The following is a 15,569-nucleotide window of genomic DNA, read 5'->3' on the forward strand; positions in this document are numbered from 1 at the left end:
TGGCGAATTTTCCGTCAGAACTCCATCATACCACTCTTGAAGGTCAATTTCAATAAAGTTTTTTGAAGAATACCGCATTGAATTCAACGTGTCAATTCAATATGAGCCAAATCCAAAGTTATCATGCTAATAATGGCGAAATCCGCTGCATATTTTTTAATTGATTGTGGCCTGAAACTTCCCCTAGCAGACATGTAAAACATATCATAGAATAGCTTTGACAGCGTTGTGTTTACGTTGCATAGCAAATTTTTGCCGTTTTCTCAAATTCTGTTTGGATGGATTTGACCCATTTCGAAAAAAAAAAACGCCTCAATTGCAGTAGTGTCATTAAAGCAGGTGTTCTAGCTTCCGACGTAAGCGATCATCTTCCGATTTTTTGCGTAATCAAATTCAGCTACAATATCGGAAATGCAAGTCGCCAAGTTCATTTTCATCGCAAAATTAATGATCAAACATTAGAGAAGTTTAGGCTGTTGCTGTTAAAAGAACGATGGCAAGATGTTTATCGTGAATCCGATGCTGGGAAGGCTTACAGTATATTCTTGGAGCGTATGCGCGAATACTATGACGTTTCTTTTCCATTGCAACAAGCATATCGCAGAAACAAAAAAGCAAGAAAGCCATGGGTAGATAAAAACCTGTATAGGCCTAGTGCGCTGCAGCTTTGAACCGAACAGACAGCGCCTCCGGACGGCCGCGGCGGAAAACTTGGGATTGTCGTTTGTTGCTCCCGTGCCCGCAGTCACGGTAGAAACGCATGGCTCCTCGCCGAAAGGACGTAAAAACGTCGCAGTAGTCCGGTACTTTTTCGTACTTCTGCGTCCATGGCTGGCACAAACAGCTGTAGGAACACTGTTCGGAAGCAACTAGCTTTAAAATTCTGCGGTTTACCTCAGAAGTCAGACGAAAATGAAAGACAACTCTGCCGCAGCTGTGCGAGGCTGCGTAAGCAACGCCTCGAATTCCGTCCATAAGTGTGCCCACTCTCGTGCGTTTTTTTTTCGCCTTTTATTTATTTTAAATGTATACACAAGCTTACAAGGTCACAAAGAAATAGGAAGATAGCAGGCTGACAACGGCCACCTAGAGGGGCAGTGTGCCTGTCTGCGTCTTCTGCTCTCACGCGTGATTTCTTGCCAGCCAGAGTGGCGAGCAGGGGTAGCCGGTGCGGAATCAGACACACATTTGCCGCGTCCTCTTCGTTGGGAACGAAAACAGTTCGGTATGGCTCAGCACACGTAGAGCACTGAAAAATCAAAAGCTCACCTCCACTCGTACGTCGTAGTCCACGGTTTTCGATTGCACTCTGCATTTCCCAATAATGTCGGAAGATTCCATCGCGCACATCAATTCTTCTTTCAGACCACACACTGACCACTCGCGTGCAACTTCGTACCGAGCGACCAAGAACTCCTTTTGAAACGCACGTTATTGCAATTTCAATCCTACGGAAACCACAGAACAACACACGATCGTCGCTTCTTGTCCTCACGTTCATGCGCGGGCTGGCGGCGATGCGCTTTCCTAGCAGACGACAACCAGTGACGAACTGATGGGCGCCGCCGCTTGCACTGCCTTGCAGTCTCACTGTCTGTAAAGTGTGTGTGCGCGTTGTGAGCGTGTTGGTGTGTGTGTGTGTGTGTGTGGGGGGGGGGGATAATCTACTGTTCCCCGCGTGGTGTCCAAGGGACGGAAAAGAACTTGTTTCCGGCGCAAGCAGCTGGGTTTGTCGGCTTTTTCTTTTCTTTTTTTTTATGTTGGTAGGGCTCGCAGTTCGGTTTTCAGTGAAAAGAATGACTGAGAGGGGTCTCGCTTTCTCGAATGGCTTGAGGCGAATAGGGGACGAAGTTTGTGGAATGCTTTTTTTAACAAGAGTCGCTGCCTGCTGGTTTTTCAGCTACAGCTGGCTGTAGTTTGAGAGGTTTTTCAGACAGAAAGAAAAACATAAATACACATCAGTTAGCACAGCGTATTTGCACACGCAGACAGAAAAAAAAAGAACTACAGTGGCCGTTCTTGGAGAACAGCGGCCGCCGCAACCATAGCCACCGCCTTGAAACATGCAGACGGGCCCGTAGGCGACAATCCTAACAGTGCGCCACTAGCCCGATAGAGGGCGAGAGCAGTAGCGCCACCATACCAGCTCACGAGGTCTATAAACGTATAAAGCATAAGAATTCAATATTTCACAAGTTTCTTAGAAATCGCGATCCAGAAGTGCTAAAGGAGTATAAGAAATATAGAAATAAATTAAACAACGATATTAAAAGGGCGAAAGACGCGTATTTCAAGGAACTTTTTTATCGGCTGCGCAATCAACCAAAAAAAATGTGGGAAGCAGTTAACAACCTAGCAGGAAGATCAAAAAGTGACCAATCCCACACTGCCCTCACGACAGCAGAAAACATAAAATTAGTTGACGATATGAACAGACATTTTATAAAAGCGGGGGCTTATCCACCTGGTGCAGAAAGCAGTAGAAATGATAATGAAGTCATAACCGAGGTCAGTGAAACTATTTTCTTGAGACCAACAGATCCCAACGAAGTAGTAGCAGTAATAAAAAAGCTAAAACGAAATGTAGCTGCGGGTATAGATGGAATTACTTCGAATGCAGTAATACATGTCGCGCATGAGATTAGCGAAGTGCTAGCATATTTACTAAATTTAACATTAACTGATGGAATTTTCCCCGAAGAATTGAAAATAGCCCGAGTTACACCAATACACAAAGGGGGAGATAATGGACAATTTAGTAATTACAGACCAATATCTATCTTAACTGTGTTCTCAAAAATTTTCGAAGATATAATTTACGTCAGATTAATTAATTTTTTAATGCACGCAAAGTAAATACAGAGAGTCAGTATGACTTCCAAAAGAATAAATCCACTGAACAAGCACTTTTATATATCAAAGATAAAATAATAACCAATATTGAAGACAAAAACTACACGCTTGGGGTCTATTTTTAGATTTAAAGAAGGCATTTGATTCTATAGATCACAAAATCTTGTTACAGAAATTAGAGAAGTACGGAATAAGGGGTGTTCCAAGTCAGTTGCTGGCAAGCTACTTAAATAACCGTCAACAGTTCGTACGTATACAGGATGTTTCATCTAGTTATTTAACGCTTGAACGAGGCGTCCCTCAGGGCTCCAAGCTAGGTCCGCTATTATTCATAATTTTCGTAAACAATATAGTTAATATACCTGATTCACCAGAACTAATAATGTACGCCGACAACAACAATCTATTTTTTAAATCACGGGACCTGAATGAATTAGAACACAGTGTGAATCACTACCTTGTATCACTGGCTTACTGGATGAATCAAAATAAATTTCAATTAAACGCTGAAAAAACAAAATACATTATATTCAAGTCACGCAATACACCCATCGATAAGGAAATAACCATCACTTATGCAGGAATGAAACTGCAGCAAGCGACAAACCAGAAGTTCCTTGGAGTGACGTTTAATGAAGAGTTAAGCTGGAACGCGCATATTAGCCAACTATGTGTAGACTTATCGAAAAGTATTGGTATTATGTACAGAATTTCTAAACTGATTCCCCTATGGTTGAAACAACAGCTATACAGTTGCCTTTTTTTATTCTAAGCTGTGCTATGGAGCTCTGGTGTGAGGAACAACGGAACAACTACCAAAACTAACTACAAGAAACTTGTATACTTCTACAAAAAAAAGTTCTCCGCCTCTACTGCCTGCAAACACCAAGGAAATTACGCAAAGTTGAGGACGGCACCTTTATTTGAAAGATATCATATGCTTCGTCCTGATCAAGTCTATTATATGAAAATATTACAAATCATATACAGAAAAAAATTGTATGAGCACAGCGAAGGAGCTAGACAACACACTTATCCTATCTGCCAATACCTACGCCGTCCACAACGAACACGAACAAATTATGGTACACTAACTTTTACCTATCAAACAACTTGCATATTAAACAAATTAGAACATAAGCTTAATTTTGATTGTACAGAAAAATCATTCAAGGTAGAAGTTAAAGAAGTGCTAATGCAGGAAAACATACTGTTTGATGGATCATAAAAAAATACTGATGCTAGCAATGATTGTAGTTAGGCATTGGAATTTTTGTACTGCATGTATTGTATAAACTATAAAAATGTTATGTATCACATGTCTCTAATGTTCTAGTCTAATTCTTTCCTGAGGGATTATGTTATGTACAAGATTTGTATAGTCAGGCAGATTCAATGTAACATGACATTTTTTGTCAGCTATTTTTTTCTCTATTGCTTCTTTTGTTCATGATGGTCTGGATGCCGTGAAAGCTGTATTTTTCATTTTTTTATTTATTTTGCTGTACGAACTGTGTACAAGGGTGTTGGGTCCCCTGTCAGGCTCTATGCCTTTAGCGCCAACATCCTTTTGTTTCTTGTTTCTTGTACAAGAATACAATAAAACAAATTTTGAAATTGAAACAAAAATTAAACGCGAAGCAAGGAAAATTCGATATTGTTCCATATATCTACTGCTAGCGATTTCAGATTTCATTCCACGATATATCTGTTGCTATGGCATTCCCAAAGTTCGTTCCGCGATGTCCAGAAATAGAAGTGACAGACGTTCTGGTGGCACGCGTGTAGTTATTAGTGAAAACTGCTTTAATTAAATGCCGGGCAACGCTTGAAACAAGCTATCAGCAGCGTTTCTGGAACAGACAACGTCCGCCGATGAATCGCCACCACACTTTCACGTTTAGACGTCACGAGCCTCTGCGGAAAGCGCATTTTGTCGTCGAGCTGACTTGCACAACAGAAGTTGCGTCGGCACCAAGCATGGCATCGTGGCTTACTCGAGACGCACGCGTGAGCGCTGTTTATTCAGCGGATTTATTCTTGGTCTGTGGTTGTGACTTTGGCGGCCCCAAGATCAAGCTGCACACGTTTTGACGCGGCAGCGTGGCTATTGCCAGTAATAGATGCCCCGACCCGAGACTCTGGTGCAGTTTGGCACAGTAAATCTAATTTGGCACAATTTGGCACAGTTGGCGCAGGAGTGGAATCACTGCATTCTCAAAATACAATTTTCCACAAGCTGTTGAATGCTGGAATAAAATATATGGGTCTGTTCATGAACTTACACTGTCAGATTTTGCACAGGCACTCCCACATTTCATTTAAATACAGCACTACAACATACTACTCCATGTAAATATTTATTGCAATGACCTTTTCTTTATTCTGTCATACTACATTTTTGTACGTTTCTTGTGTTTTTACTAGTATCCCACTCCAATAGCCCTGAGTGGGGATTCAGTATTTGAACGAGAAACTTGGAGAAAGCTTTGCATTTAAGAGTGAAACGCGATAGTGCAATCGGGGCCTCGTTCGCATTGCCATGCTTCACTTCTCGGAGGACACTTGAACCGTACCGCTAGGAGTCTTTGTGGGTGACATTGGCCGCTGTAAGCTCTCCTAGCATGCCCACTATGCGCCTTTAAGGCAATACACGCACATATGCAGCCATGATTATATGGTAGAGCACTTTGTAATGGGTGGGCCTCTGAACCATCCACTCGTTGTGGTAATGAGACTTATCATTCTACGTGATGTCTGTGTAGGGTTTTAATATCACACGCTGGAAGCTATACAGGGAGGGATGACATGGAGGGAGATCAGTGCGTATCATGAAACGCGTGGTGCATGCTAGTGTAGCTACTGTGTAATTTTAGCACACATGTGGTGGCACCCTGTGGCAAGATCTAAATGTTGATTTATGTCAGCCAATAGCAGCAATCAGCTTCACGTAAATGCATGCTCCGCTTGTAAACTCTTAATGTCCAACACGACTGCAAGATTTGCCTGAACTGTTCACAACCACGTCTGCTCTCTGCAGTATGCGTCTTTGCACCTTCCACAAAGGGTGGTTCCGGACCCTTTTCAATGGACTGCTGCAGATACAGGAACTGCCTCTAATATCTTTCTCAGTAAATGAAGCATTTTGCCAGTCCCTTCAGGTTCCATGTAAAGTAAGTTCCAATAAAGTTTACTTATCCAGTGCATTTAGTGTTCCCTCAGTAATGTCACAATTTGAAATTTACTGCTACGTCACATAACCCTTAGAAATTTTCCTTCAGCCCTTTAGTTTTCAGCAAAGACATTGTTTGAACAATGAGGAAGAAAAAAAAAGCAGCTTACCTGACCGCGCATGACTGACATCTGCTTCTCGAAAAGGTTCTTGTCAAAACCAGGGTCCTTCTGCAGATGCAGGACAAAATGGAAAAAAAAAGTTTCTTGGGATCGATTCAAGATATTTATAAGTTCTTCGTTTAAGGTAGGTGTTACTCATGAAATGTCAAGTTTTTTCAAAAATTGCCACTTATATTTTTTGATAACATCGTGCACTCCACTATATATTGAAAAAAAAAAATTGGATCCTACAGGCTTGGCCGGGAGTGGGAAAACCAGGAATTTCTTTTTGGAGAGGGAGGGTCTAATGTTACACAGTAAAACCTTGACAATTCAAACTCTGGTATCTTGAAATTCAGCGGTACAGCACTTTCTAATGCATGTTTGGCTGGGCAATTTTAAGTGGCAGCCTGCACCAGTGCCGTTAAATAAAAGTTATTGGGTGCTATATGGCAATTCTCCATCTTGATTTTCCACCAATCAGCAGGAATGACTGCCCTTTGGAGTGACAAAAGTCATGCCACATAGCGATGTTCATGATTGATAGGTGAAGTACCTCAGCCTTGTTGACGCCAACACAAACTATGACACACCTTGCAAACAACTGTAATGTGTTCCTGCACAGAAGATGTGCTTCCCTGCAACACAGTGGGCCACATGTGGGCAACATGTTACATGCCCCTTCGCAGCATAAGTGTGTCATAATGCGACCATTCGGCCATTTTGGGGAAAGAAAAAAAGTAATAAAAGCCGGCGTGAAAGACGCTGTATGCGGACGCCCAATTGGCATTGGCTTCAGTAACTTGTGTGCTGAAGCTGTTGGCACCTGTTACACTTGCTTCAAAAACTTAATTTTGAGTCATGTTCTCCTGCCAGCATATGAAGTGAATTCCATCAGACTGGTGTTTCTATGACTTTTTTCGTTTTTCCCAGAAAGAATGATTGCAGGAAGAAATAATTACACTGCCTAAGCACAGCAGAATTTCGAGCATGATACAGGAGCCTAGTTGCATCATATAACAGAGGTCGTTGTCATGTGCTGCCACAGCACACTGATGTGCACACTGAGTGACAACACTTCCCTAGAAGTTGAATGCCCTATGCACTCAAAGGATCTACCTCCTGCACTCCTAAAGTGGTCACAGCAGAGTGCATGTTCAATGCATGGAAGGTAAATGGACATTTCTGGTGATATACCGTAAAAAGCCACATATAGCTCGGACCCGCATATAGTCCGAGGTGCATTTCGAGGATAGCAAACGCGAGAAAAGCGTTTTCACCCAAATACAACCCAAGGAAAACGGAAACTGGGTACATTTATTCACACACTTATTCATAGTCGTCTGGTGCACTTCATTCCAAAATTCCCTTGTCCAATCATTCTAAAAAGACAGGGCGTGCAAATGTCCTTCCCCAGCCCTTCATCCTCAGTACGGGCGTTTGAAATCGAGCACTTCTTGAAGGCACGACGAACGAGTGCCTCGGTAATGCAGACCGAAGCCTTGGAGATCCATGTGCACAGTATCGCTGGTGAGGCTCGTTCCAGCCGTCCGGCAGGGGCCCGGACGGCAGAAACGGCTCTCCGAACCTCATCCACTCTATATACAGGCGCTTGATGTGGTCCTTAACCCTTTGAGGGTTTTCGCCGTACATGTACGGCAGAAGCTTCTTGGTACCAAAGGGTTTTCGTCGTACATGTACGGCATAGCATTTATTTTTAAAACACGCGCCTTTATCGATCATTTCTCTTGCTTGGTCTGTGCTGCCACACTTCGGGAATATGTGGAATTTTTTTCATGCGCCGATGTCTCTCCGTTGTATTTTTTTTCTGCTTCCCAAACCGGCGCACCGGCTATCGCTTGCCCATCTGAGCGCGTTCGCGGTGCAGCTGGTTTAAAGTTCGCGCCTTTTTCGATCATTTGTCTTGCTTTGCATGTGCTGTCACGCTTCGGGAATACGAGGAATTTTTTTCATGCGCCGATCTCTTTCCGCTTGTTGCTTTCTTTATGCTTCGCAAAACGGCGCGCAGGGTGGTTTCGAACGCGCGCCTTCTTCGATCATTTCTCTTGCTTGGAATGTGCTGCCACGCTTCGGGAATACGTAGAATTTTTTTAATGTGCATTTGTCTCTCCGTCTTCTTCTTTTTTTCTTTCCAAAGAGGCGCGGCGGCTTTCACTTGCGCATCAGAACGCGCGCACGCGGTCCGGCTGGTTTCGGTTTCGTCCTTCGGGTGGTTTTCGCTTCTTGCGCCCGCGAAGCTGATGGCTGTTTGGTTTCTAATATCTCAAAGGGTGATCGCTTGTTACTCTCTCGTTTATTGCTCCCCGGGGCGCGATTACATCTGTTTCCGTGCGGCGCTAAATTACACAAACGCCGCCGCCGTGACTGTGTTTCCTGCTTTGGGGTCTCGGAAAAACTAACTACGTCTTGTTGGCGATAAGACGAAGGGTTACTGTAGCTTTTTCCTTTTTCACTCGTTTTGCTTTCCGGCCAGGTGCACAACCATAGAGTTTTCTTTCGTGCGCTCACTGACGCAGTTCGCTTACGCTATGGAAGCGCGCGCCGGTTGCTCTGCTGCCGGTGAGTTGAGCAGCGATTGTTCCAATGCAGACTATTCCCCAAGTGCCGAATCAGAATTGCCGAATCAGAATCTGATTCATTGGATTTCAGTTTGTCAGACAAGGATTTTTTGACGAGTTCAGACTCTGATGACGATCAAGGAGCGACATCTGAAAAGCGTGCGCGGCGAGCCATGCTTCAAAGACTATCACAGGCTGAAAACTTTTTAGTGTTGGAGCACGAACATTTTGAACTGGAAAAATACTCTGGTGCACTTATTTTTGTATGTCTGTAAGCTATGTTTAATACAATCATAAGTTTTATTTATAAAAGACTGTTACTTTTTTTTTAGGATTTTCCTTGATTTTACTACGAATAAACCATGTGTACATAACAACAAAAATTATTTTTTTGTCACTTTACGGTCATGAAAAACAGTTTTAGACAATTTTTTTCTTAAATAGAATCATCTGAAGAATTTATTTCAGCAATAAAAAAATTACACATTTTCGGACTGGATTTCGCGAAAAAATTCGACCCTCAAAGGGTTAAATGATGAGGATGTAGATGCGGTCCCTGACCAAGTCAAGGTGAAGAACACAGAGACGTTTCGGTACCCATACGGGTTCTTTGTTCACGAACAAGGTACCCGTATGGGTACTGAAACGTCTCTACAGACGAACTTTTGTCGAACTCTTCACTATCAAAGGGTTAAATGTTTATTTAGGCACAGCAGCTGCAGCTGGGGTGCCATCCCTTCCGGGATGACGACAAGATCAGCATGGGAGTCGCACAGCAGTCGCTTCAAGGAGGTGACACCAAAATGCATCTAGCACGAGTGTCAATGGGACCTCAATGATGCTTCATTGCTCCCGAACGAAGTCTGTCAATTCCCGTTCAACATCATTAAATGCTCCTTTCGGCCCCCAGAAACTTCTTATGCCACTGCACACAAAGAGGGCTTCCTTCAGTTTCCTCCAAACGCAAATGCTTCACTCGTTCACGCCGAACTGCCGCTCCGCAGCACAGTTGCCGATGGTCTCGACAGCTGAGATCACCTTTCTTTTAAAAGCAGCCGAATACTGCTTTCGCAGTCCTTGCATGGCGTAAAGTCGTGGGCTGTCGTGAAGTGCGCCAACACGACCTACTGTACTCCTGCCCTGGCCAGATGTCCCCTCTCCAGCGCCCACGTTCTAGTTCATACAGTGAAACCTCGGTGATATGAATCTCACGGGACCACCAAAAATATTCGTATCACCCGAAATTCGTATCACCAGAAAGCATGGAAAATTAGCATGCGACAAAATAAAGCTGGCGTATATTTTCATTTGTTGTTTTTCAGGGCTGCAGCAACGACAGGAGGAACCCTGAATGATTGTCAGTTAAGTTTTTAGATGTCGCCAATCGTACCAGCACTCGTAAATATATGGTCTGTACACCCGTATTTAATTAATGAACCAGGTGCGTTGTGACCCGCGACAGCAGTAGCCCCTTCCAAATTTTAGTATGCTTTTTTTTGCATGACACCGAAGTACTGAAGTGAAAGTAACAAAAGAAGCGCTTTGACACGATGGATCAAAGTCACAAAATTACAGAACCACGGTCCTGTGTTATGATTTTGTTATCGTGGAGGTGTTGGGGATGTTTTTTGGGAGATTTTCGACCGTGCCCGCACAAGTGCAACCTCAACGGTCGCGCATGTTGATGTTGTGAGGCCTGACACCTTCACCAAGACCATCATCGCCTTTTTTCGGTCCTCATCCACCTTTCATAGGATGCCTGATGCACGAGGCAGGCACATGTAAACACAGTACAACGACAGCAGCCCGCGTCAACGTGTTAGAAAAAGAAAAAGCACGGCACTAATGTCCTCTGTAATCTAAATGCGAAAGCACACGGAGGCACTTAGGAGCCTCAAAGATTCGCGCACGCAATCTCGGAGGCCGTGAGGCGTCTCTAAAGGTTTATTCTGACCATAAGAAAAGTGTTTTTCTGACGCCGTGATTCTGACGATTTGGCGGTGCGGCGCGCATGCCCACACTTGCGTTCCAGCGCTCGCACGTGCTTGGCGCATCTTCCGCGACAGTGCGGACAGCACCTCTTCGTACATGGGCGGTGGCGTACGTTCGTATCAAACGCCGCTGGGTGAAAATCTGTTTGCAACAACAGTACTCCATTACATTGCAGGCCAATGGGCCTTGGCCGGGACCAACGAAAAATTCGATCACCCCGAAATTCGTACGAGCTGTGATCGTATCACCGAGGCTTCATTGTACCTCCTGCCACTAGGGACGTAACCTAGGAGTGTTGTGGCACTAGTCAGCACCTGTTCGCTGACGTCAGCTTTAACGCTTGTGGTGATGTTTCGCCAGCACAGAGCGCTCATATCGTGTAATTATTATGCATAAATGCAAAATACTTCGGAAATAAAAATACGAAAAGCGAATTCGAACTTTTTTTTTTTGCATTTAAAAGGACACAGCCGTCCTACACTATGCAAGTCTATGGCTTCTCACGTTAGTCAACCAATGCGCAGTAAATACTTAACCACACTGAATAGCTTAAGGCCTCTCCGCGCTACGACCGTTCCGCCTCTCGTGCCCCGTCTCTCGTGTCCCGTTCCGTTTTTCGACCGGGCCGGAGACGGTACCTGCTTTTTGGCTTCGGTCGGAAAGAACGGGCCCGTTCGCTCTCTCGGTCGCTGATTGGCTGACAAAAAAACGGTGGCCGCCTGCCCGCTTGCGGAAAACATGGCGCCCGCGTGAAGCGACGAAGCGACAGTCAAGGCCTAGGCAGCAGCCGCAAAAAAGAGTTAATATGGGTGTTATTGTGATGAGTACAAGAGTTAATGATCATCCGCAGAGATATTCATCGAAAAGGAGCAAGCCGATGTTACCATCCTGCCTTCCTCGGAGCCCACGATCGCCGACGAAATGTGCTACGCGAGGATTGGAGGCCGCCGATTTCGTGTGTTTTGTGCCGTCGTTCGCTTTGCTTTGGAACTCGTGCTAGAATATCGCCAGGTATCTGCGTGTCACACGTGCGCACCGTACGCAAACGTCAATCATGTTCGATCGCCGCAAACGGCGTATGCTATGTGTATGTGGTCCGTGTTCGAGGTTCATTCCAGCGAAATGCGTACGTGTATGCTGGAGCTTTGGGTGAACGGCCAGGTCCGGTGTGAAGTGCCGAGTGATGATACAGTCAGTAGCGATAAGTTTATTGTCTCATTATCGCCGTCGTTAAACATGTTCCGCTGTGTGTGCGCTGTTTTGGCGCTTTCAGTGCGCTATGGTGACCGCATCGCCTCCGAAGTGCTCGAACGTGTCCCCAGTTTGCCCACGAAATACAAGTCGGAATATGAACCTGCGATGTGCTGCAGCAGTGCCATTGAAAAAATCCGTAAAACAGGGGGTGGATGCTCGAGCCAACGTTTCGACAAGTGGACTTGTCTTCTTCAAGGCTGGAACTGATTTCCTTAGCTATCGTGTGTATATGCTTCGTGCCCTCTCCAAAAGAGGGGAGAAGGGTTTGGGAGGGGTGGGGGGAGAGGCCACCGCGACGACTGGGTGAGTCGTAAGGAACGAGAAAAAAAAAAAAAAAGTGTGTGTGTGTGTGGGGGGGGGGGGGGGGACGGGAGGGTGTACGTTTCACTGAATGATTGTCAATGGAAGCACGTGGCATTTTAACAATAGTAGGTTCGAAATGCCTAGAAGAAGGGATTAACTCTCATTCGTTTTCGTTGTGTATGTACCGTATCGAATAGATTCGAGAGCCCCCTTAGAAACGTTAATGCCTGCTGGCTGGAGTGTATTGAACTTGTGAATAAGGTATGACTCTGTATATTTTCTGTCTCTTGGGGACCGGAAGTTTGACTGAAGTATGTAAAGTTTGAGATCTTCGAAGTTGTGACCTGCTACATTAAAATGCTGTGCCACTGCTTTGGGTAACTTTTTCGCTGTGTCCGCGCGATGCCCGTTTAATCTAACATTAACAGGTTGTCCCGTTTCGCCAATGTACCGTTTTTGACAATATGAACATTCGATCATGTAGATAACGTTTGAACTAGTGCAGGTGAAACTAGATTTTATATGATGGACGTAATCACTTGCGGTGCTTTTAACTATAACGTCATCTTGAAGGTGCTTACAAGTCTTACATCTTGGACGAGAACACGGTGTTATGTGGGCAGTAGAACGAGGGTTTACTTTTGCGTGCACTAACATGTCCTTAAAATTTTTATTGCGGCGATACACGACCTTTGGTACTCCGGGAAACGCTTTTCTAAGGCGCTCGTTGCTTGCCAGTATTGGGTAATACTTACGGAGGATATTATTTATGTTTGGTAGCGCATTTGAGTATTTGGTTATAAATGCTGGCGGCTGGTTAGGCTGTGCTACGGGGACCCTTTGAGCTAGTGATGATTTCCTATCTAGTTGACATGCTTCGTTGAAGACCTTGTTTAGAGCATCATGCGGGTAATTTCTTTTAACTAATGTTTCCTTTAGGTTGCTTAAGTGGTGAACGTAGTCGTTGTCATCGCTACAGATCCTTCTTATACGCCTCGCCTGTCCTACAAATATCCCTTGTTTGCAGTGTCGCGGGTGATGACTAGTGTAATCTAGGTATTGCTGGCTGTCGGTTGGTTTTCTGTAAAGCGTCGTCTTTAATTTTCCTGCTTCAATAGATACCGTCGTGTCTAGGAAGTTAATTTCACTGGGAGAATGGTGCATGGTGAATTTAATACTAGAGTGAAACTTGTTACAGTGGTCAATGAATGCGTTTAGTTTACTTACGCCATGTTCCCATATGATAAATACGTCGTCTATGTAACGGAGATAGGTGGAAGGCTTCACTGGACATGACTCCAACAGCTCCGATTCTAAGTGTCCCATAAAAATGTTGGCGTATGTTGGCGCAAAAGGGGTTCCCATGCTAGTGCCGAAAGTTTGCAGGTAGTAGGACGAATCAAATTCAAAATAATTTAGCGTCAGGACTAGTTTAAGTAACGATAGGTAAACTTCAGCATTATGTGCTTGCTTGCTTTCTATGAGTGATTTTGAGACCGCTTCAATCCCTTCATCGATAGGTATATTCGTGTACAAGGAGCAGACATCTAATGTTACCAGAATGGCCTGATCCGAGAGTGTTTGTGTTTCGTTAATAGAATCTATTATTCGAAGGAAATGAGGTGTATCTTGAACAAAAGACGGTAGGTTAGATGGTATTTTAGATAAATGATGATTTAGAAATGTTGATAGCGACTCAGTAGGTGTATTGTTGTTAGATACTATAGGCCTGCCCGGGATTTGCGCGATAAGCAGTTCATCTATAGACACCTTATGGATCTTCGGAAGAAGGTACCCTACCGCCTAAACTATTAGCGAAATGGAACAGCATTCTAGAAAGCGCGTCTTTGTCATTAATAGGTATTTTAAAAGAACATTGCGGAAATCAACTTGCTTTAATCACCAACCAACTTAATAGCGTTAACCTATCTGAAGAGGAAACTGAAGAACTTGCCCAGTTTGTAGAACATAGACAAGATAAATTGCTGATCAAGGAAAAGCGCAAAGAAAATCATGCTACGAACTCTGCCCTCAATAATTTGATGAACGCGGTAGAAAGCCCCGCAGTCCCAGCCCAACACCCAGAACGCCGCAGCGAAGTGGTAGACATATCACAAAGCTTAAGTGCAGTCGATATAGATCTGCTCAAGCGCGGCCTTACATTTTGTCCGACAAACAATGCAGTGAACGAGTACGAGCTCCACAAAGATATAACTGAGTTTTCAAGACGTTTGCGCATCAAGGAATTCTTTTTTGATAAGGCGGATACGGAAGACGTAAGCAATGACTGTTTGCATCCGCCAAGCACTTGGACACCAGATGCAGAACAATGCCAAGAGTTAGATCAATATATAAAACTAGTCTCAAGGGAAATTCTGAGCACAGCTAAACGGAGTCGAAAGCCGAAGAACTTAACTTACGCAGAACACGAGGTCTTGAAACAACTTTCAAACAGAAAAGACATTGTGATAAAACCAGCGGATAAAGGAGGTAGTATAGTAATCTGGCCTATAGAAAAATATAAAAACGAAGCTATCAGACAACTCAGCAACAATACGCACTATCGAAAATTAGCCACGGACCCGACTCAAGAATATAGTAATAGCATACAACATACGATCACGGATTTTCTAGCTAGGGAATTAATCACACACTCTGAACACCGCTTCCTGATGCCTAAAAACAAGCAAGCAGGCCGCTTCTACCTTCTTCCGAAGATCCATAAGGTGTCTATAGATGAACTGCTTATCGCGCAAATCCCGGGCAGGCCTATAGTATCTAACAACAATACACCTACTGAGTCGCTATCAATATTTCTAAATCATCATTTATCTAAAATACCATCTAACCTACCGTCTTTTGTTCAAGATACACCTCATTTCCTTCGAATAATAGATTCTATTAACGAAACACAAACACTCTCGGATCAGGCCATTCTGGTAACATTAGATGTCTGCTCCTTGTACACGAATATACCTATCGATGAAGGGATTGAAGCGGTCTCAAAATCACTCATAGAAAGCAAGCAAGCACATAATGCTGAAGTTTACCTATCGTTACTTAAACTAGTCCTGACGCTAAATTATTTTGAATTTGATTCGTCCTACTACCTGCAAACTTTCGGCACTAGCATGGGAACCCCTTTTGCGCCAACATACGCCAACATTTTTATGGGACACTTAGAATCGGAGCTGTTGGAGTCATGTCCAGTGAAGCCTTCCACCTATCTCCGTTACATAGACGACGTATTTATCA

At 44.0% G+C, this 15,569-nt stretch overlaps 1 protein-coding gene across 1 annotated transcript in view; it reads right to left on the reverse strand.

Annotated features, from left to right (window-relative positions):
* LOC119379427 (phosphatidylinositol 4-kinase type 2-beta) overlaps window positions 1–15,569 on the reverse strand; it is a 212,051-nt gene that overhangs the window by 45,615 nt on the left and 150,867 nt on the right. Inside the window, exon 8 of the mRNA XM_037648740.2 lies at window positions 6,196–6,255. Coding sequence (XP_037504668.1) covers window positions 6,196–6,255 — 60 coding nt within the window. The remainder of the gene's footprint in view (window positions 1–6,195; window positions 6,256–15,569) is intronic.

The sequence above is a fragment of the Rhipicephalus sanguineus genome, chromosome 1 (genome assembly GCF_013339695.2).
Source record: "Rhipicephalus sanguineus isolate Rsan-2018 chromosome 1, BIME_Rsan_1.4, whole genome shotgun sequence".
NCBI classification, from domain to species: domain Eukaryota; kingdom Metazoa; phylum Arthropoda; class Arachnida; order Ixodida; family Ixodidae; genus Rhipicephalus; species Rhipicephalus sanguineus.